The 23,804-nt window shown below is 35.9% G+C and overlaps 1 protein-coding gene across 1 annotated transcript in view; it reads right to left on the bottom strand.

Moving 5' to 3' along the window:
- Positions 1-12,409: 12,409 nt before the first annotated feature.
- LOC131690353 (uncharacterized) overlaps positions 12,410-23,804 on the bottom strand; it is a 62,136-nt gene continuing 50,741 nt past the window's right edge. The window contains exons 2-4 of the mRNA XM_058976060.1: positions 15,592-15,969; positions 13,371-13,490; positions 12,410-13,303 (exon numbers count right to left, since the gene is read on the bottom strand). Of these exons, the coding sequence (XP_058832043.1) occupies positions 13,229-13,303; positions 13,371-13,490; positions 15,592-15,969 (573 nt within the window). The 3' untranslated portion in view covers positions 12,410-13,228. The remainder of the gene's footprint in view (positions 13,304-13,370; positions 13,491-15,591; positions 15,970-23,804) is intronic.

The raw sequence follows: 23,804 nt of genomic DNA, 5'->3' as shown, positions 1-23,804 counted from the left end.
GCCCAAGATAAGTAGAGAGAAACAGTTCATGGAGGAAAAACATGAAGTAGATAAAGCTGTAATTTGAAACTAGTGTTACCAAAAGCCTTTATTCTCAAAAATCTGTAAATATCTGCAACCAAACTAAAAAATTTGTGAATATTTGCAAACAAACTAAAAAATCTGCAGCTAAAATTAAAAGTCTGTGAATTTGCAGACATGTCTGCAAATCTGGCATCTCACGCGGAGAAGAAAACCGTGAATTTGGCTGCACTGTCTACCAAGTTTTTTTTTCTGCTAGTTTTGGCAACCAGGAATTTTGTGCAAACAGCAGAGGGGTGTCACTCCTGTCATCCGCTATGGAGATATACAGACTTTGACAGTAGTCAACATATGCCGGCTCTAGGCCCACGTCGCCCTTGCAATACACACTTAATTTAAATTACTGGGTACAGTAAAATTTTACTGGGTTTTTGAACAGCAAACCGTTCGGTAATCAATTCAGTAAAACAATTCGGTTACCGAACTCTCCGCAATCCGTTCTATCCAAACGTCAAAAAATACTGGTCAGTCAGTAGTTTCCTCGATTTGACAGATAATTTGCTGTACCTGTTTTGTAAGTTTTTGACGAGGTTCGGTAATGTTGGTACCAGGGTCGAAAATTCTCATACCCATTCAATGAACGATGAAATTCACTGAATTCACCTTCGTCTTTTCGCTGCCTCCTTCGTTACTAAATTCACACGAAGCGAAACAATAAAGGCAACGCCCCTTCTTCTTTCGATTCTATGGATGCGAGTAGCAGAAGTAGTGACTTTCGTTTTCCTTTGACAATACGAAAATTCAATCTCGTTTTAATTTCAAATCAGTAATTTTGATTTTTATTTTAATTTTCATTAAATGAAATTATAGCAATGTGCATCATAAAATGCAACTAGAACGCCGCAAATACAGGAAATACGCACACCACTGCCCCTTCAGTCGTCCAATATCATCGCTAGCTTGTTATTCTCCCAAATCGAACAACGACAAATAAATATCGTTACTAGTTTCTTTTCGTTTGGCCAGCGCTATGTGCAATATCGAAGAGACCAATGTCGTTCTCAATTTCGAAGCGAAAACGAATGTGTGAAGGAAATAATGAAATTGAATTTACCCGCATGCTTTGTCGTAGGCCGTTGTCTCATTTTCGGTTTCGTAATGTTCTAGTGGTTTAGAAAGTAGCATCGCTCGCTCGTCATTTTCGTCGGATTTTGGTAAACGAAAAAAACATTTTTCGACTCTGGTTGGTACAATTTTGCCGAACAATCAGTCAGTTTTTTACTGGATAATGTTTATATACCGAAAAAAACAAAAGTGCTGATAAATTCAGTGAAAAATATTGCGGGTTTCAGCAAATTATTCGAAAAATTACTGAAAATCGTAAAAAAATGAAAACTTTACCGCAATTTTTTAAATAATTTGCTGAAAGCTCCGTAAAAATATCACTTTACTGTGGTAGTCGTCAAAAGAAATTACCGAACAACTTTTGGCTGGCTTAGTGTGTAGCATTGGGTTGTTTTGATTATAACAAAGGCAGATGTTGGCTAGGACAAAATGGCTGCCTAGCAGGGGCCTGGCAAACAGCGAATAACTTGTAGTCTTATGGCCAATTTCTTCACTGGATGAAAATGCCACCCCTGGTTTTCACTGAAAACCAGTTTTCGGGTTGCTGGTGGCCAATTAGCCGAAAACCGGTTTTCAACGGAAACCGGTTTTCATCCAAATGAAGAAATTGGTCGTTAATGAATGTTTGACGAATTCTTTTTTTGACATACAGGTCGGACTCGATTATCCGGGGATTCGATTATCCGGGGATTCGATTATCCGTGATTCGATTATCCGGGGAAAATGATTCGATTATCCGGGTGTTTTGAAAAAAAAATCAAATTTCAACTATGTCTTATTATAGTGCTAATTCGATCAATGCAGTCAATAGAACGTTTTTTTTCGGGCAATTTGGGGGTCTAGGGTTAACCTCCTCTCAAATTTTAACCTACCACAAAAATAGCTTATATATGGGTTATTCCGCGTAAAGTGACCTAAAAAACAAAACTTGGAATCGACCATCATGGATTGGAACCAGTTTTGAAGAAATTGTTCATTTAGAGATAATATATAATAACCTAAATTGTTGTGTCGTTTAAACAGCCCCTCAGTCCATGGGAACACTCTTAACCGTTATGTGTCCGACGCGGTACCCGGATACCTTTTTAGGTTACAAATAATGAAATTCCGATGTTTTATCCGTAGCTGGAAATTGAAACTTTTTGACATCTTAGAACTTCACTAAGTCAAGCTTTTGGGATAATAATGTTTTTGTAAGAAGGGAGTGAGAAGGGGCTCCTGAATTTGTTACTATGTCACAGGCCGACATGGATACCCGGGTACCCCCAAAATTGAAATGCCAATAACTAAGGTAATTTCCAACCGATTTTGATGCTTTTGGGTGTTTTGGATTCAAGAACTCATCCACTTCTAGACTTGGTAAAAATGAATCGGGTTATTCCAACCGGTTCCCGGGAATCCGGATTTCCGGAAGCATGTTCCAGTGCTTGGATACTATTTGTGAATTTCAATGGAATACTAGCAATATCATAATTGGCATAGCATCAATAGGCTTTATCTCGTGGTATTGGAACCATTTGGTAATTTCACCCCGAAACAGACATTCCGGAGCAGGCTCTCGTAGGGCCGTGAATGGCCATTCCGTTCCAATTCCATTTTTCAAACTACTATAGGATCCCGGAACAATAAATAACAGACTTCCGAGACAATTTGAAGAGTTTTGATCCTCATTTTGCTAGGGCATTATTTAAATTTACAAATCATACCCTAGTACTGGAACATTACTCTGGAAAATCCGGATTACCAAGAACCAGATCCATTCATTGGGTTCAATGTTACAGAATCCAAAAGTGGACGAGCTCCTAAATCTAAAACATCAAAATCGGTTAAAGGAAGCCATAGTTATGAGCATTTTAATTTGTGGGTACCCTGGTACCCTCGTTGGCCTGTTATAGGTGTTTTTTGTTGACGGTTAATTTCAACAAATTGTTTAAAAAAATGTTTTTCTTCGGATTATATCTCTGGTACTGTTTGCACTAGAATCAATCATCGAGATATTTTTTTTGAGATTTGTTTAGGGATTCCAAAAAAAATGAAAAGTTTTTAATGTCAATATTGCCAAATATGCAACTTTTTAATTTTACACTAAAAGTACATTTTTCTCGTAATACATCGGTTACTGTAGGCCACGTAAAACGTCATTATACCTACATTACTCGGTCGGTTTCTAGCTTTATCTTGGGATAATGATGACATGCTCCTCAGGATTCTGTTTGGGATACTTTTTAAGATTCTGATAGAAGTTTTCTTAGCATCCCAATGGAATCTATTTCAGAACTTCGATTCAATATTTATCCGTATTTCTACGGTTTTTTCTCTAAATTTTGATGCAGGGTTCTAGAGAAAAGCTTCTTAGGGGCCGTACACAAATGACGTAGCTTTTTTCTGGCGATTTTCGACCCCTCCCTCCCCCCTCGTAGCATTTGGTCACAAAATTCTAACCTCCCCCTTGTAAATGACGTAGCATCTTACTAATCCCCCCCCATACAACGCGACAGGGAGATGAAAAAATTACATATGTTTTTCAATTCTTTTAAATATATGTCCTTTCAAAATGTTTGACGACTTTTATCAACATTTTCATTATAACAGCAAATTGCCTACTAAACAAGCCCATTTTATGACAAATATAATGTGGATAGTTTTGTTTAGCATTTTACATGTCATATAGCATGAAAAGAAGTTCACAATCCTGCAGCGGTCAACGATTTTAGGAAGTATACGCACAGACTAACAGACATAACACTCAAAAACAAAGCTTCGCCCGCTTTAACGGTCATTTTAAATATATTTACAGTTGGGACTGTGGCCACATTTGAAATTATGGCGCCACTGACATATGAACAAGCATATGGGGGATAGACCATTAGTGAAAATTATTCCCAAACCTGAGGGGAAACCCACCAGTAATTGAGTGTTTGGGACCGTGAATAAAAGGTGGAGCTAGTGTTCTGCGAAAATTGTCGGATCGATGTTTTTTAGGGAATTCCCTCATAGTGTTATGTCTGTTAGTCTGTGGTATAACCTCAACTAAATAACTAAATTTTCTTTGATTGAATCCGAAAGAAAATTTAATTCAGCTACCAAAATAAGTCTACTAGTTAGCAATATTAGCTAACTAATGTGGAAATTTAAATCCGCATGAAAAATCTTTCAATTTCTTTGCGAGCCTGCCATTCCTCGAACAGTAAAATTTACAAAATGAAAAACCGCATGAAAAGCAACTTGGGAATGGAGGAACATTAAATTGTTTTCTCTAATTAATCTAATTAATACTAGGGGCAGATCACTCTAGAAATATATAACAAATTTGCATCAAATTAGAAAAAATGCATTTAATTTCCATTTTTGCATCAACTTTGCACTCCCTCGCCGAAAATTTTGTTTAACAAATGTCCTACGCTGATTCACTTTGTTCGACGTTTTATTGAATGTAGGACTGATTTTTTGTAGGGTTTTGACGTCTTACACGCAACGCAAAATACACTGTACGCAACGCAAAATACATTTTGAATTTTTATTTTGATGGAAAGAAATGCATTTAATTTAGCTGATTTTTAAACATGCATCACAAGTGATCTGCCCCCAGAATTAACGGGTGCCCGTCAAAAAAATTTAAACTTAATGCTACGTCGCACAACTTCTGACCCTACCCTCCCCCTCGTCACACTTCGTCACAAATTTGGTATACCCTCCCTACCCCCCAAAATGCTACGTCATTTATGCATGGCCCCTTAAACGTCTAGTGGAATCTTTCTCAAGATAGAATTCCGCTGAAGATAATGCTTTATTCCGGATACTGACAGAATCATGCTCCTATTATCATTGGAATCTGGTGTAATGTTCTGATGAATATCCTGCTTTGAGTTCCAGTGGACTTTGACACAAACAATATTGCTCTTCTCCCATTATCCCCTTCAATAAGTGATTTCTGCTCAGAATTCCAATAGAATCTTTAACCCGTTCGTGCCCTTCTGGTTGATGAACAACCATGTTTCTATATGACTATAACTTTTGGTTTACACAACGTCAAGTAAGGCTAATAACTGGGACTAAGATCTTTCATTTGAGCACCAAAAGTTATAAATATTAGCATTAGAACAGAAGTTATTACAATTAATCTGATTGGGTTCCGCTGAAGCAGTGCTGCCAGGGATAGTTTCTGTTAATGGCGAAAATGAAATTTTGGAATATTTTCTTAGCCTGGGAATATCATTGAAAACTGCTAAAACTTTCTAATTTAGATTGCCGTCAATTACCTTTTTTATGCAATTGCACTAGATCGGAAGGTAAATATTGAGCAGCTGCAAAAGAAGCACCTATCTTTCTTAAACCAGGTTTTTCGTGTTTCTTGACGCCAACAGTTTTAATGAAAAATAGTTTTGGGACCCTATACGCGGTAGAAAAAAGTTGGTCAAGAAACGGTTAACGAGATTCTGAAAAGAGACTCGGCCGTCACTGGAGGTGATTTCAATTCTAGGGTAGCTCAAGCAAAGATGGATGATAGGCTATGTAAAGAGGGCGCCAGCAGTACTTCTCGCTGAGGCGCCCGGGAACCTGGTAGTCCTTCGCTAGTGACAAGTATGAGTATGACAGTTTGCGAAGACTACACACGTAGTTATTACCTGACAATCCAGTATTGGTCAACTAAATGATGCTACAAGGACAAGGACAAGGATCTCTTTGTGGGTGCGCAACACGCACTCTTCTAATTAGAATGACTAGACATGTTAGCTGTGCTATGTGACACTCCACGTAAATTAATCTGGAGCCAAGAAACAGACGACCCCCAGTTTACTTACTAACTTTATTTTTTCTGGTATTCGAGTAATCGAATCAGTTACCTCGGAAAATCTAAGCCCCGGGTAATCGAGTTTGACTTGTATTGCAAAAGACACACCTTATTAAAAAGTTTATCTTAGAATTCTGAAAACCAAGAAAACCAACTGAAAATGTAAATCACACCCTGAAAGTCTGAAAAATCGACTAGGGCCAAAATAGGTACATTTACCATAATAGGAAAATTTGCCCTGGTCATTTTATTTCCAATTTCTCCACGAATGAAGCTTAAATTCATGAAATAACGCAAAAAAAAAGAGAGATTCGATTACCCGGGTGATTCGATTATCCGGGGTGAGATTTTTTTCAAATCCCCGGATAATCGAGTCCGACCTGTATTTCGCAAAATACTCCATTATCAAACTCGGGAACGCATTGATTCACGTTACTGAGGATGTGTACATGTATTTCGTTACACCCGAGAAGTTGTATCGAGAATGCAGTTGATGAGTAATAGCAATATTGTCTGGATTGTCGGCTACTTTGCTGATGCCATTTAAAATTAATATGTATGATGAATGTCACGATATTAGAAGAAACCCAGTCGATAAATTTATTATGTTCAGGTTTTGTTTTAGCTTCGTACTTTATTTGTATCATAAAAGTTATTTAGTATGTATGTATAAAAAGTTTACACTCTACGTATGTGAACAAGATTTCATGCATTTCTTTTTATTCCAATCTCAATACTGCCCACGCGTTATTTCCTTAATCCGCCATATTTGTTCACATCGCTCGTTTGGAACCGTTGTTTTGGGTTCGATTGGAACAAAAAAGATTATAACTACTAGAGGGAGCATAGTGCTACTGTCTCCATGTATTCACGGACTGAAACATGGAGTCTCGCTCAGAGTGGCCAGATATAATTCCTTAATATCGTTAGGGTCACTAAAAGTTTATCGGTAGTTATCGGTAGGCATGGTTGTTGTCCCAAAAACGTAGTATTGACATATAATTGTAAAATACTGACAACACAGATCTCAGACCAAATCCAACCCAAAAAATGAATGTTGAGTAGGATGTGTCCAAAATTAATAAAAATCGGTAGTTTTCGGTAGGAATAACAAAATTTCGGTAGTTTTGCCTTGGTCGTCTGTGAATCTGTAGGAAAGACCAAAATCGGTAGGACTACCGATAAATCGGTAGGTCTGGCCACCCTGGTCTCGCTCTAGCCAGACCCTGTTCACTTTGAAAAAATTCAGTCTTCAGTTCAGTAACGCCATCGAACGAGTTCACATAGAACTAATCATCTGCCCATTTCACATACCCACACTACTGCAGAGTAGTGGACGCGCGCATGGCATATGCGAGAGCTATCATTTTTTCTGTTTTTCGCTTTAATGCACACAGCGCATTTGAGAATGTTGCTCTGTTTGCACCGACTTGAAAATGAAGAGATTGGCAGACGAAACGAAATCATCAAAGAGAAAGGAGCACATCCTTCTGAAACGCATTAGTTAAGCGGTAAAGAATGACTAGTAGCAACTGGAAAAAGTATACTGAAAATATGTTTGAAAAGTACTTCTCGGTTCTCGTTTGCATCGTGCGGCTGGCAATACAGATTGGAGAGATCCATGGCTTAGTCAGTCTACCGGGGTGCGCATTTTTTGTTTTTAAAATAATGAAGTCTTCGGTCAGTTCCTAAAAGATCTACACATCGTATTCTTTCCATTAGTATATGCTGCCTCCAAAATCTGTAGCACTTTAATAGCTACCTGACCTTGTTGGATTTAATTTCATTTAGAAATGTTACTATAAATGATGTGCTCGGAGATTTCATGAATGATACAAACAGTTCTCCAAACGAAAATCATTATAATTTGCTTCATTAGTACATCATATTCGTCAAAAAAGTAGTAATTGATTAGAATACGATTCTCACAAACGCAAGCCTCACAGGTGCTTTCAGAATTTAGCTTTGATCAAGTAAAAATAGATTTCGCCGTTCTCCTATTGACCGTTGCTTTCCATTTGCCATTCTTCTCACTCTCATTCCGGTGCGAAAAGAACCACATTTCCGAAAGCATCTGACATGCTCGCGCAACCGCACACTGAAAGAAATTTGCAATTTGCATTCGGCTGACTCAATGAGAACTCAAAAGATGGTGTTGGAATCATCAAAATGATGTTGTCGAAGGTATGTTCGTGGAATTTGACAGTGAGATATCTTGTACTTTATCATCTTTGCGTCTACGCAACTGTTTGCTACATGCTGTTTACAGATGCACTCAAACTGCATTTCATCGATCACAGCGCCAACTACAAACGATTGCCAAAAGTGTTCAGACGTCAGATTTATACGAATTTTTAATAGCGGGTATTTACACACATTTCGAATCGAGCCCAAACGCCTGTTATCTGTGTTTCAGGTAAGACCGATCATCGACGAATCGGCAGAGAATCTGCAAGATGCAAGAGTTCGTCGACTTCCAATGCACAGAATGCTATTCGGATTGTAGAGCTTCGCAGCACATGTTTTATGTTCCTAGGGCATTTATAAATATAAATATGTCGAATACCGATGATGTACCAGAGTTTAAAATATTTAAATTCATTGAATGAAAATTGATTATATTCAGGCGCATTCATTTTCAATATTCAGTGACGCAGCTGAAAACGTCAAACGAACAAACCACCCATTCATCCATGCATATTTTCATTCGTCTCCGATTATTAGGGGAACGCGGGGCAAGTCCGACACCTTAAGCGCAATAATTTTTCTAAAATTCCACAAAACTCCTAAAATTGTATATTCTGTGCATAACCCTTGTTTAGGTGGTTTTTAACAAAATATAATTTTTTCAGCGTTTCAAAAAATTGCATTCATTAAAAATTATTGGTTGCCAAAAAATGGAGAAAAATGACATTTTAAAAACGCTGCGGGTAAGACCGACACCCCAAAGGGGCAAGAGCGACCCCCTTTTGAACTTTCTTTTTGTCCAATTTTTTCCATTAAAAATGTATTGTGTATGTGTGATAAAGTGCAATTATGTCTATATGAGTATGTGGATGTAAACGCATGTGTTCTGTAGTTTCATCGTGTAGCAAGAGGAAGAGCATTCGAATGCGTGGTGTTATGAATAAATAATGTTTAACGCATGGTTTATATTATGGTACGGGTTTTCTCAAGTAATTCTTTCGAGCTTTAGCCACTTGTATAGCCATTCTAACGAGGAAGAGCTGTTATGCAAGCAGATTATATACGCCGTCACTAGGACTCATTCACTTAGAAGTGACGCACGCTTCGTAGTAAGCTATCCGGTTCGTGTTGTGATTTTTCGGAACACTGTTGATCAACAATTCGACGGCCAATGAAAATTTTTCATCAATATTATTTCAAAATCTCATATTACATTATACTTTTCGTTTCGTTTTGTAATATAACTATGAATCACGTTCAATTTAATTCTTAATTTTTTTGGTAGGCTTGAGACATTACTGATGAATAAATGCACAAAGCACAAAGCGTGTATTTCAATTATTAACATGACGTAATTATAGTATAATTAAACACAACAAATATAATGAGTCGTTTGTATCGAATTAAAAACGAACCCAATCATCTAAACACCGTGTAGGTCTTACCCCACCCAAAAACTGTCGGTCTTACCCCAACAGCGCACATTTTTGGTAATTTCTCAATTAACAGTATTGAAAAACTCAAACTTATCTTCAATACACATAAATAACGATATGGAGAGTAGAATAGACTGTGTGACAAAAAACTGAACATTTTCAAAGCTTTTGTTTAATTAAAACCTTAAAATGTATCAACTAAAAATAACATCCAAAAGCGCATCAATTTTGCTTTCGCTTGTTTTGTTTATTTTGTTGACGTTTAATGAACCCATATGGCATCGATATGTTTCGAAATGCCTAAAATAATAGTACGAATAATATCTTGTCATTATAAAATGATTTAAAATTTGATATCTGGGAAAAGTCGTGGGGTGTCGGGCTTACCCAGGATGTCGGGCTTACCCCCAGTTTCCCTACACGAAGTGACCGTGCAGCAACGAATCAAACGCATCAAAGTAGGCCCTGGCACAATGTAAGCGACGATGATTGTTGTTTCATATGCTTTACCGGCATTTGAAAACATTTTCTTAGATAATTAGTGAAATGAATATATTGTACGATATTCAACTGAATGAATAACATGGATATTTGAATGAATATTTTTTCTATTCACCACGAGTCGCATCAGGTTAATTTTCAGCAGTCAAAAAAGAGCTTCGATTATTTTTAACTCTGATTCGTACAGAAAAAATGGAGTTGATTAATATATTAATATCGTGGTATGAAAACACATCTTAGGAATCTGGTTGCATGAACATTTGGTAACGCAAGAATGATGGAGCTATTTTTTTTAAAAAGTAATGTGTAATGTTCTCACGGTAAAGAGGAACAAGTCTGTCTTTACCAGGAGGCGTGTTGGTGGACTTGAGTTGTTCGTAGTTATGCTGCCTAAGCTCGACCCCCATCAACAGAAGACAAAGGTTAAGCCCGTAAGTTATTAAGCCTGTTCTAATAATCCTGCCATTTCTAGTTAGCTATCACTTAAGTACTATGGTTCTAAATTTTCAAAACTTTCCCAATCCAGTAATCTCGAGCTAATTGAATGTCGTTAAAATGTATGTAATTTTTTTGTATGTATTTTTTTTTATTCACATTTTAGTAGGGGAGTAGGGGGTTTACTTGATCCTACTTTTGTTTTTTTTCTGTTCAATGAAATAAAAATTTAAATTGCAAAATTTACCATTTTGTAGTCAATTTGAATTGTGAGAGCTATGAATAATATGTAAATCCGAATACTATGCCCTGTCAGTAATATGAACAATTTTGAAAATCATGTCAAAACGAAGTTTTTGTAAAAATTAATAGTGCCAGGCACTTTATGAAAATGATGTTTTTCTATTTCTATACATTTTGAAAGTGTTCGAGAGACCTAATGATAGGGATCAAGTGTACCCAGTGTTACAGTGTTATTGTATGAGGTGAACAAAAATTCATTTTTTGTATGTGTTGTGAAACTTTTTATTCGAAGAACGTTTTTTCTAGACAAAAGCCCTTAGAAAGTAATCGTACTTGAAAATATTAATATATAATTAGTTCGCCGATCCGATACAACCGTTTAAAAAATTTGTAAAAAGATCTTCGAGATGGATATCAACACATATTTTCTAAAATATTGTACAATTTTTCCAAATCAAATGTTATACATTAGATTTGTTTTTAAAACATCATAATCGATCAAATATTTCATTCTTTTTATATTGTGGTAACTTTTGATGTATAGATTATGAGATATGGCCAGGGAATCAAATATCCCCAAGGATCAAGTGTCCTCACTCTCCCCTAATGTGTAAGTTCACTTCAAAGTGAACATTTTTCCAGAGTTGATGTATTGTTGGATGGTAGGGGAAGATGGGGTAAAACGCACCCCCTAAGGAAATATGTTCATAACTCAGCTATAGAACATCAATAGGGAGAATTTAATTAATGATATCGTCTAGCCAACATTTTCCTCTGTAATCACCATCATAACGCTTTGCAAAGTATTCAAAAACATGAAAAATATTCAATTTTTTTTTCAAGCCTTATAGGTGCTTTCAGAATTTAGCTTTGATCAAGTAAAAATAGATTTCGCCGTTCTCCTATTGACCGTTGCTTTCCATTTGCCATTCTTCTCACTCTCATTCCGGTGCGAAAAGAACCACATTTCCGAAAGCATCTGACATGCTCGCGCAACCGCACACTGAAAGAAATTTGCAATTTGCGTTCGGCTGACTCAATGAGAACTCAAAAGATGGTGTTGGAATCATCAAAATGATGTTGTCGAAGGTATGTTCGTAGAATTTGACAGTGAGATATCTTGTACTTTATCATCTTTGCGTCTACGCAACTGTTTGCTACATGCTGTTTACAGATGCACTCAAACTGCATTTCATCGATCACAGCGCCAACTACAAACGATTGCCAAAAGTGTTCAGACGTCAGATTTATACGAATTTATCACCATCATAACGCTTTGCAAAGTATTCAAAAACATGAAAAATATTCAATTTTTCAAAATCATTGAAAATTACCTTTTCAAAAATAAGCGGGGCATAACGCACCTGTGCGGGGGCAAAATGCACCACAACGGGGCATAATGCACTACAGCAACGGGGCAGAATGCATCGCAACAATGGAGCAGAATGCTCGGTGAACAAGCAAGTAGTTTTGATTTTTGACGAGATTTCACAAAAGTGTGCCATTAAATAGCCGTAGGTTATGCAATTGGCTTGTTTTCAGAACGATTTTTCTGTTTTCGATTAAAAATTGGCAAAATCAATGAAGGGGGCATTTTGCCCCCGATGGAGCAGTGATATAAATTTAGCAAAAAGTGAACTATTTAGTAGATTTTTCTTATATAGTGCGACAGGATAATGAGCAACGGTATAAATAGAACTGGAATGCACTTATATAATAGTAAAACAGCATTTATAAAAGCCGAAAATCCTTGTTGCACGAGCCACAATAATTATATGAGAAGAGCACGTTATTGTTTTTTGTTTATTTCTCGAGTTGTTATTGATGTACGGTTATCAAACTTTGACAGTGTAACTTAACTATGACGGACTTCCGACTGTTGTTACCCTTTTCTAAAAATTTTCAGCAGTTTTCGATATAAACAAAGGGGACATTTTGCCCCGGGGTGCGTTTTACCCCATCTTCCCCTATATGAATAGATCACCAAGTAATCCAATCGTCGAAAAGGATAACATACGATACCACACTGCATATTTATATCTATTTATCTTTTGCTTGTTTGATGATGGTTGTCAACGTTTTTCGGCGAGATTAAAAAAACACAAACATATTACCAGATCGTCCGGACGTTTCTTTTGCTTACAATTTTATTTGATTTGATTAAAATAAATATATATAAATTACTTTAATAATACTGCTCATGTGTTGACTACTAAATATTTATCTATTTTAAAGTGCATTAAAAGTCTTTAGCCGTTTTTTATAACTATACAATTTGTCATAAGCATCAGGCTCGCCAACGATAAATACATAAAAGGGCTCATTTTATACATTAATCATATGTGCGATCCTACCGCGGAGGAATTTAAATTTAATTTTCACCGGATTGCACCTGTCTGAGGTTGAGATGTTTTCAGTTGCTGCCTCCTCGTATCACTTCTGTGATTTAGTAGACGTGGTTTTGTTTGGGTACAAACCCTCATGGTCGTTATTTTCCAGGTCGATAGGAATGCTTATCGCCGATGTGTTCCCTTGGCCACATGCATTCGCAACCAGCATCGATCTGAAACGTAAAGACAGTCAATAATTCATTTCGACCAGATGCCATTTTCGATCGTGTTCCGGCTTACCTCCTCCATCCGAACGTGCTCCCAGCAGTTGGTTGCCTTGGCATCCTCACTAGCCACTTTTCGCCTAGTGATGAAAATTTTCTGCCTAATCTGGGTGCAGGACAGACCGGTTTCTATGCACTGCAAAATAAAATTAGTTTGTCGTATATTGTGTAGTTTTGATTTTTGCTGCTGTTGATTACGGGAAAAAGCAATCAATTATTGTCAGTAATAATGAAGTATGCGTAAATTGAATACTACACAGAACATTTCACACCTCATGGGACTATTTCTACTCTACATATTTATACTATCACTCTATTTCACTATTTCAAGCCATTTTTAATATGCTGGTTCTTATAATCGATGCATGAATATAGGCATTGGTAAGCCGAACCGAAGTGAGCGCCAAAAGTTTTTTGTGGTATTTCTCATGCTAAAATCAATTTTGAGATGGCTTTCGCTTATTACAAAACTATTTTTTGTTTGCACCCTAAAATAATAAAGATAATAATAAAGAATCTGATAAAAAATTAGAGCAATCGGTTCATCTTGTGCAGAGATATCGTGCGCACTAGAAAAGCTACTGAAGGGGCGGATCACGGCCGGCATTTTTTTTCTTTTGACATGAAAACATGAACATTCTTTAGCAGTGACTTGACTAAGGCTTGTAGTATTAACCTGAAAAAGTCACGAAAAATATCTGAATTTCACTGAGTTGAAGATATAGATAACCAAACAGTTGGAAACAGTTGAAAAAGTATAATTGGCAGGTACTACCCCCTCCGAATATTAGCCGGTCAACATATTTCCTGCACATTTTGATTTGCAGAACAGAAGTCTTTTGAAATAAATTAAAACGTATTTCCCGGGATTCCCGAATACCGGGAATAAGGAAACGCATTTGCCCGCCATTCGGAAATCCCGCGAAATCAGCAAGTCCCGGAATTCCCAGGATGGAAGCTAATGTGCCTAAAAAAGACAATTCTAGATTTGAAAGCCGATAATATCTTTGACCAAAGAGATGTAGAATTATAGAGAATTGTTGACCAAGCATGTTCGATATTGGCACTTTTTCCATGCTGGGTAATATAGCAAAAAGAAAAGGATTTTCCGATCACGATTGGTTATTTCTTCGCACGTTCTCGAGGATGGTGGAAATGTCATTATGAATGAACCTACTCCCTCATTGGCTAGAATCCCGATTCTTGCTTTCAAAATTACAAGAAAGAGGTTGTGACACCGATAAAATCAAGATTCTTTAATCTTTTTATATATACGGATAACGGAAACATGGAAGTCAAATTACAAGATTAAGCACTACATATTTGCAAAGTGGCCATTAAAAGATTCATGTCGTATTGCGAAGAAGTGGAATCCATCACGCAGGATACGTGGAGAAACTACTTTCCGGATATTCCAAATGGTCTTTTGTGGTGAGAATGCGGCTAGACCAATCTATTCCCTCCTACCTTACCCTGCAGTAAAATACAGAAGGGGGTTGATACCATTATACAGCGAACTCTTTGTACATATCAAGGACAAACTAACACGTGCCAGTTCTTTGAACAAACGGTACATTACGGACAACCGTGCCCAGAAACCGCTGAGAAAAGCTCATCTACAGAAAGAAATGCCAACACTCTGTCTCCAATATCATTCCCTGAGTCACAAACGGTTGCCAAATTTGTGGCTTCTCTTCAAGCAATAATGACAACTGCGAAAGCCACGTCAAGTACCACAAATGCAACAGGGAGGTGAGGGAGCTACTAGCAATGACGGGGGGTTCACGCTCGTGCCCCGAAAGGGAAATATGTTAGAAAGAACACCTGATCGCTAACCTCAATGTAGTTGGCGTGGATGCAAATATTTTCTTGACGTAAAAACGGATCTCCGCGCGCAATTGCAAGTCGTGCGTACGGGATCGGATAGACTCTTAGTATTAATCGTTTATAGTTTTTATTTTTTACATAATGTAAGGATGTAGAAGACCCACGGCTCCGTGAAGCTATCGCCTTGACGAATAAACCAAAAGAAAGAGCTTCAAGGTTGCTAGTATTAGAAATATATTCGAGAGATCCAAGGTACTCCTTAGCTGCAAGTCTGAAGTCACATTTTGTTTTTAAACAAATTTCACGTAATCTTTGGTAAAGGAGTTCAAACCAACTGTTATATTTCTCGAGCAGAAATTGCGGGTCAACATTGAACAATATTCCTACTGGTTTGGAATCTGTGACATTACCTTATTTTGGAATGTGTTGAATGTACTGAGACAAGACTCGGTGACGTAGTGGTCTGGGCGATACTGGTAACCATCGGTACCGTTACCAACGTAAACGATATTGACTAGAACCTCGCAAAGCGGTTGCCGGAGACGGGATCGTTTCGATTTGAAATCTATGGTCTGCAAATCCTGTGGCGTTTCGGAAGCATCATCATCGTCGTACTCTGCACGATCATCGGTAGCGCTACGCTGGTGTGCTTCGGATGGTGGATAAAACTGTTGGCGCCATTTTGCGAGAGGTTTCCACTGGTGATAGTTTGCAATGTCCTTGAACGGATTGTCGTCGTTGTTTCCGCAAACAAAAGTTATGATCAGAGCGAGAGATGATACGATTATCTGGAATAAAAAAGCCTCATTTAATTCCGCTGGAGCAATATTGCTTAGTTCATTCTACGTTTATGTTTTTGGATTTTGAATCCCGTCTTGTGAAAATGGTAAATTTAAAAATCAATTCAAACCAGCATCAACGTCTCTTAATCAGCTTAAAAGGGTGTATGCACTGAAATTTTGCTTATGTTTCTTATATTTTATGCAGTTTCTTATATTTTGTACGATTTTTATGTGTATATAATAAGTTATGTGGTTTTTTATGTAGTTCATATACCCCGTATAAAAAAATGTTCAGTGTATTGGTTTCGACGTTCTACTAACGGTACCCCATCAAAAAATGCAGTGATTCATAGCAAACTAGTAGGGTGTAAAACCACATACTAACAGATATAACACTCGAAACAAATTCTTCGCCCGCTTTAACAGTCACTTTAAATATATTTTTAGTTGGGACTGTGGCCGCATTTGAGGTTATGGTGCCACTGATATATTCGCAAGTATACGGGGGATAGACCAGTAGTGAAAAATTATTCCTGCCCTGAGGGATAACTCTTTTGCAAATGAGTGATTCGGACCGTGTATAAACGGTGCAGCTAGTGTTCTAGTAAAATTTGCGAATCGATATTTTTTGAAGGAATTTCCTCATAGTGTTCTGTTAGTCTTAAAACATCCTAGCACGGATTTTTTTATTTGGGCGATGTTGGCACCTTCAGTGGCATAACCAGACGAGGGTTTTGGGGGTTAAACCATTTTAGTTTTAGGGGAACGCGGGGCAAGTCCGACACCTTAAGCGCAATAATTTTTCTAAAATTCCACAAAGTTCCTAAAATTGTATATTCTGTGCATAATCCTTGTTAAGTTGTTTCTTAACAAAATATAATTTTTTCAGCGTTTCAAAAAATTGAATTCATTAAAAATTATTGGTTGCCAAAAAAAATGGAGAAAAATGTCATTTTAAAAACGCTGCGGGTAAGACCGACACCCCAAAGGGGCAAGAGCGACCCCCTTTTGAACTTTCTTTTTGTCCAATTTTTTCCATTAAAAATGTATTGTGTATGTGTGATAAAGTGCAATTATGTGTATATGAGTATGTGTGATGCAAACGCATACTTTCTGTAGTTTCATCGCGTAGCAAGAGGAAGAGCATTCGTATGCGTGGTGTTATGAATAAATAATGTTTAACGCATGGTTTATATTATGGTACGGGTTTTTTCAAGTAATTCTTTCGAGCTTTAGCCACTTGTATAGCCATTCTAACGAGGAAGAGCTGTTATGCGAGCAGATTATATACGCTGTCACTAGGACTCATTCACTTAGAAGTGACGCACGCTTCGTAGTAAGCTATCCGGTTCGTGTTGTGATTTTTCGGAACACTGTTGATCAACAATTCGACGGCCAATGAAATTTTTTCATCAATATCATTTCAAAATCTCATATTAGATTATACTTTTCGTTTCTCTTTGTAATATTATTATGAATCACGTTCAATTTAATTTTTAATTTTTTTGGTTGGCTTGAGACAATACTGATAAATAAATGCAAAAAACATAGTTTCCGTGTATTTCAATTATTAACATGACGTAATTATAGTATAATTGAACACAACAAATATACCCAGTCGTTTGTATCGAATCAAAAACGAACCCAATTATCTAAACACCGTGTCGGTCTTACCCCACCCAAAAACTGTCGGTCTTACCCCAACAGCGCCCATTTTTGTTAAATGCTCAATTAACAGTATTGAAATACTCAAACTTATCTTCAATACATACAAATAACGATATGGAGAGTAGAATAGAATGTGTGACAAAAAACTTGTCATTTTCAAAACTTTTGTGTTATTAAAACCTTAAAATGTATCAACTAAAAATAACATCCAAAAGCGCATCAACTTTGCTTTCGCTTGTTTTGTTTATTTTGTTGACGTTTATGAACCCATGTGGCATCGATATGTATCGAAATGCCAAAAATAATCGTACTAATAATATCCTGTCATTATTGTATGATTTAAAATTTGATATGTGGGAAAAGTCGTGGGTGTCGGGCTTACCCAGGGTGTCGGGCTTCCCCCCAGTTCCCCTAGTTGTGCTCAAACACGAGCTTTTCGCCATTTTCAGGCCATTATTGTCATTAAATTGGTTCTTAGGAACGAAGCAAACATGTTAATGCCATTTTATATGCATTACCTCATTTGTAGGCCACGTTATAAATGGAATAGTGTGGCACCCTCGCTAATAGAGCCAAATTTAATCTAATCTCAGGCGTTTGGGTCTTCAAACCATAAGACAGTTTCGGTTCATATTCTTCGTCGGCAAACAGAACTTCTGTGCTTACTATCGAGACATCGCTCGGTATAAGCCAGTTGTTTAGTGTTCACGCAAGACGTGTGACTTTTTGGATTTTAGTGTCTAACTAGTGCTAATTTGGGTACTAGCTTAGATACATCGTCTAACTAGACACCTAGTTGGTGCTAGTTACTGACGAGGAGAATCCGAAACACTAAAACAAAAAACCGTACTTCAAAATTAGTGATTTATTCTATTCACTCGGTCCGCTTAAAGGAAGTAAAATGTTAGGGTAATTTTAGGAGAGATGCCGCGTCCGGTGAGATGCCGCCCTCTCTATGTCTCCTATATAGAGTCACTTTAATACGAGTTTGTCTTTCGAAGTATTACAACACTGTAGATGTAAATTAATCTTTATTATAACCCTACAAAAATATTATTAATGATTATGTGCGCACAGTTGCATCGGGGAGTACCGAACATTTTCAGTACCTTATTAAATAAAGTTTCGTTTTTTAATAGTGCGTTTTTTTGTAAATCATGTATCGCAGGCAGTCTGATCATGAGATCGGTCATCCAGAATTTCAGAGGCAAATGTCGTCATGCGGCATCTCTCCCCTACAATTGGGATAGAAGCTGCATCAAAATTGCGAGAAAGATAAAAAATTTCTGATATTTATTATTCTGTGGTACCTACTGTTAATGTTAATCACGTCACGAAAAAATCCCAGATCAAACATCAGTTTTTATCTTTTAAACAAAATTAGTAGTAATATAACTGATTTCGTGACGTGTGAACATGCAATGTAAGCAGTACAGTAAATACTTAAAACGAAATGCATTACAAGCAGTCGAAATTTATGAAATGCAACCCTTTTATATTTTTTACTGCTACCTAAGGATCTCGGCAATATGGAAAAAGGATAATAGTATGTTTTATTTCATCATTTTTGGTTCAGATGTTTCAAAATTCTCTTGGTCAAGTCTCCCCGCGGTCTTGGTCAAGTAACCTATGTGTGGGGTCGGGACTCGAACCCAGGTGCGCTGCGTACAAGGCAATCGATTCACCAACTACGCTACGCCCACTCCCTAGAGCTTATATGTCTTCAGCAAACTTTTCCTAAATTTGTCATTCTACAACTTCGCTGAAGGTCGTATGGTTCTAGCTAGAATGATTAAAAAGTGAATTTTTTGATCTTGGTAAAATTAGAATTACTCTTACTGTTGTTTTAACACAAAGAAGGAGCTCAAAAACTACGAAAACGTCTCCAAAGACTTAATAAAGCTAAGTTGTTTTGTTCTAGTAAAATCTCAAAATTCCTGCTAAATTTGCAGTTTGAACCACTGTAAGTTGAGGTTAAATTATGTAGTCGTCGCTGATGTGCTATCTTATGACAAACGCCATTCTGAGGTAAACTGAGTTCGACATGCCACATTGCTTGTCTAAAAAATCTCTACTATGTGGCGCTTATAGAATTTAGATATTCTGCTTGGTTACTGAGATACAGCGAGAAACGTGCTGAGAAATTTTGAATTTTTTGCTTAAAATGTCTGAGGATTGGTTCAAATTGTCTTGATGTTTACGATGTTTCTATGTGTAAAGCTATCTGAGAAACACAATGGAATAATCATTTTCTATACAAAAATACTAAAATTGTGAGAAAAATGCAGTTTAAGTTTTAAACTGGAAATATAGCATATTTGGCAACACTGTAACTCATTCTCTACAAAATGCATCTCTCCGATTGTTTATTGACCAAATAAAGCCAAAGATATGAATAAAAGTTAATCATTGATAATATTTTTCTTCCATTTTTATGACACACCATACCAATTTTGTGTGACTTTTGTTTACATTTATGATAAAAAATCGCAACATAGTCAACCGATCTTCGTAATATTTGAGAGATTAATACAGAATTGATAGAAGCGTGAATTGTCTTCTTCGAGTTGTTTGTACCATTTATAAGTTTCAAAATATTCAATCTCAAACTATCGTTTTTCTCGAAATGTGCTAAATGGCGCTTGTCATAAGATAGCACAACAACGATATATATATATATATATATATATATATATATATATATATATATATATATATATATATATATATATATATATATATATATATATATATATATATATATATATATATATATATATATATATATATATATATATATATATATATATATATATATATATATATATATATATATATATATATATATATATATATATATATATATATATATATATATATATATATATATATATATATATATATATATATATATATATATATATATATATATATATATATATATATATATATATATATATATATATATATATATATATATATATATATATATATATATATATATATATATATATATATACACATATATATATATATATATATATATATATATATATATATATATATATATATATATATATATATATATATATATATATATATATATATATATATATATATATATATATATATATATATATATATATATATATATATATATATATGCGAGTAGATTGAAAGAATACAAAATCAATACCGGTTTCATTGGCGGTTAATAACTCAATTGATTTTTGGAGAACCCGACCGTGTGCTTCAAGAAAAACATTGTACAATATTTCTATTATTATTATACATCCAAATGTATCTACTGGTGAGTTAATTAATGTTATAATCAAAATATTCTGTATTTAGAGGTGTAGTTTTACTTTAACAGTTCCTGCAGCCCCATAGGGCTGTCCCTTCTGGTTTTTAATCCTAGTAACTTAAAAACGCGAAAAAATCCCAATGACGCAAATCGTTAGCAGCTGACGCCAACGCATTTTGCAATGTGCCCAACCACTCGAAGACCAAGGAAAACTGGCGATAGCCAATAAAATCAACGGTGTTCATTTTGCAAAACATTTCACAACGGGGAAACCAGTGACAATTTAGTGCGTTGAAAATATTCAGTATTGGATCACTCTTTTGAAGCGATCCACTATGATTTCAAAGCATGCTTTGAGGCTGGGAAAAATCGCCTTCAGCCTTAAATTGTACGTTATTTAGAATGACCTTGCTGCATCAAGTCTTTCTAATCATAAACATATGTTTCATCAACCGATGTGGTCTAGTCTTTAAAGAATTCAAAGTTTAACTAACTCTTAAGAACTATTTTCTATTTAAAATTTTTCTAATCCTCCTATAAAAATAAGACAATAATGTTGTCACGATCGTTTGAACGCTGTTAAAATTACAAAATCAAGCGACGTACAGTACAAGGTAAACCATTTGTTCCACTACATTTCATAGAGTATACATTTCCTACGAGTAGATTATACAATCGCAAGTGGGTACCTGCGTCGTTGATTCGAAATCAATAAACCACAATAGGAAAACATGGATGGATACACAGCACAGGCTTTTGCTGCTATAATGCTGCCAGCGAGCTTCGGAGAATAAATAAATAAAAGCTTTGTCGGTAAACCCATTTTTTCTGCCGGGAAAAGTATCGTCTGGTATCCAGTTAAGTAGATTAGAGCAGAAATATAGAAACACAATGTAACTAGGTCTGGAGAATACACCACATGAGGATTATGTGCTATCACATACCACAAATGGCACGGCGCCCGGTTTGATACGATTTTAGTTTATCCGTGTCGTGTAGTAAACATTTTGTTCATTGTGTTATGAAACATCATATAATAGCAATCAGGAAGGTTCATTTGGTTTAAAATGTAGCTGAAGCTTTAACAAACTGATTTTATGGTCTATTTCAACGAAAATGACGGCATTTTGTCAATGCACAACAATTTAGTCAAGAATGTTTAAGAGGGGATTAACATATAAACGGTAAAAATCATTTTGAATTTGTGCGTGTGGTTTTCAAAGAAAAGTTTTTATGTTAATGGCATTTTTTTTTGTTTTGAAGACTTTATGTTAAATATTATAAAAAAATCGTTTAAAAATATATTTGGTCATTTGAGAGAAATTTACGGGCAAAGTCGGCCTTTTTTAGTTGACGTTCCGGATTGCAAGAGAATCGATTTAAAAGATATTGATGCAAAATTCCCGAATAGGAAAAATTTTGTACAAGGCAAAATTTTTGTGCATAAGGACACAAGACCTTACATAAGATGGATATCGTTGATATTGATATAAAATGAAAGGAAATTTCAATCTTGCAATCTGAGACGCCAACTAAAAACATTTCGATTTCACGCGAGGATATCTTCGAAATAAACGAATATATTTTAACAAAAAAAAATCATATTTTTAATAAAGTCTTTAAAATAAAGAATAATTTCAGCTTTTAACATGGAAACTTTTATTTTAAACCACGCGCCACCACTGAATCTTTGCGTGACTTTTACCGTTAATATGATAATCCCCCTCAAGTTTCGAATATTTATGTAGCTCTAATTTAAAAGGATGGATATGGATCGGGATGATACTAGTTTCATATCTCTGTTCACATCATATCACTTTACGTTGAATGCGCATCTGAGCGTAGCGAATACATATGTTAAATAATAAAAACAACTGTTCCAAAAAAAATTCCGGTAAACTCATGCGAGAACGCAACTTTTATTTTTTAGTATTTTTGTCATGCATCGCATAGTGATTGAAATATATTCCATTTTAGAAAATTTTAAAAACTCAACTTGAAAAATACTATTTTCTCCCAAAACAAAAATGCCTGTCAATTATTTTCATCGAAAGAATGCAAGAATTTTTTTTGGGGAATTTAAAAGTTTGGTTGTAAATCTGACGTGGAATGACCCCTATATTTTTCGCACTGAGCGATCTAAATCGAATCGTACATAACAAGGAATTCGAACAAACAAAAATGTATTGGATAAATTCTAAAACATTTGATACATACATATGTTGAAATTACTCATTGTTAAGTATTTGAAATTGAAATAAATTGATTCTATTATGCCAATAATCCAACTCCAACGTAAATACCATCCTCGGGAATTACTATTAGCATATACGATTTAATAGATTCGAAAATCGCTTCCTCCGAACGATAAGTCAATCTATTACATCCTTCAACAACAGGATATCCAAAATCATCATATCGCCAAAACTGGCACTACAACTATGATGTCGCTTACGCAAATTATGTCGAATTCTGCAGGTGCTATCCGGCCAACTATCATCACGATAAATTGACGACCGACATGCGGTAGTTCTTGCTCGGCCCCCCACCATGCTTAGTGTCCATCGATTGAACTGAACTTCGCAATCGTTATCGTTGGCAGCTAAATTTGCTAGGTCAACATAATTAAAAGGTAACCTTTTGTGATAGCATTCCACTTTGGTATCAAATGGGCATCACGTGATGTTCTATCTCTCTTCCCCATCCCTTCGGAGCAGACAGGACTCTGGCTAACCAAAGTGGTCCCGAATCACACAAAATTTGGTTAGCCGCAGCCGCAGCGGCTGTGGAGGAACATCTATTCGGGTTTCTACTCACTTATAGAAGCAATGCGGCATGTTTCCTCAATCGCATCATCGCTTTCGGATAA

This window comes from Topomyia yanbarensis, chromosome 3 (genome assembly GCF_030247195.1).
Source record: "Topomyia yanbarensis strain Yona2022 chromosome 3, ASM3024719v1, whole genome shotgun sequence".
In the NCBI taxonomy this organism is placed as follows: Eukaryota; Metazoa; Arthropoda; class Insecta; order Diptera; family Culicidae; genus Topomyia; species Topomyia yanbarensis.
The sequence above is the reverse complement of the archived record's forward strand: the minus strand, read 5'-3'. Positions and strand labels throughout refer to the sequence as shown.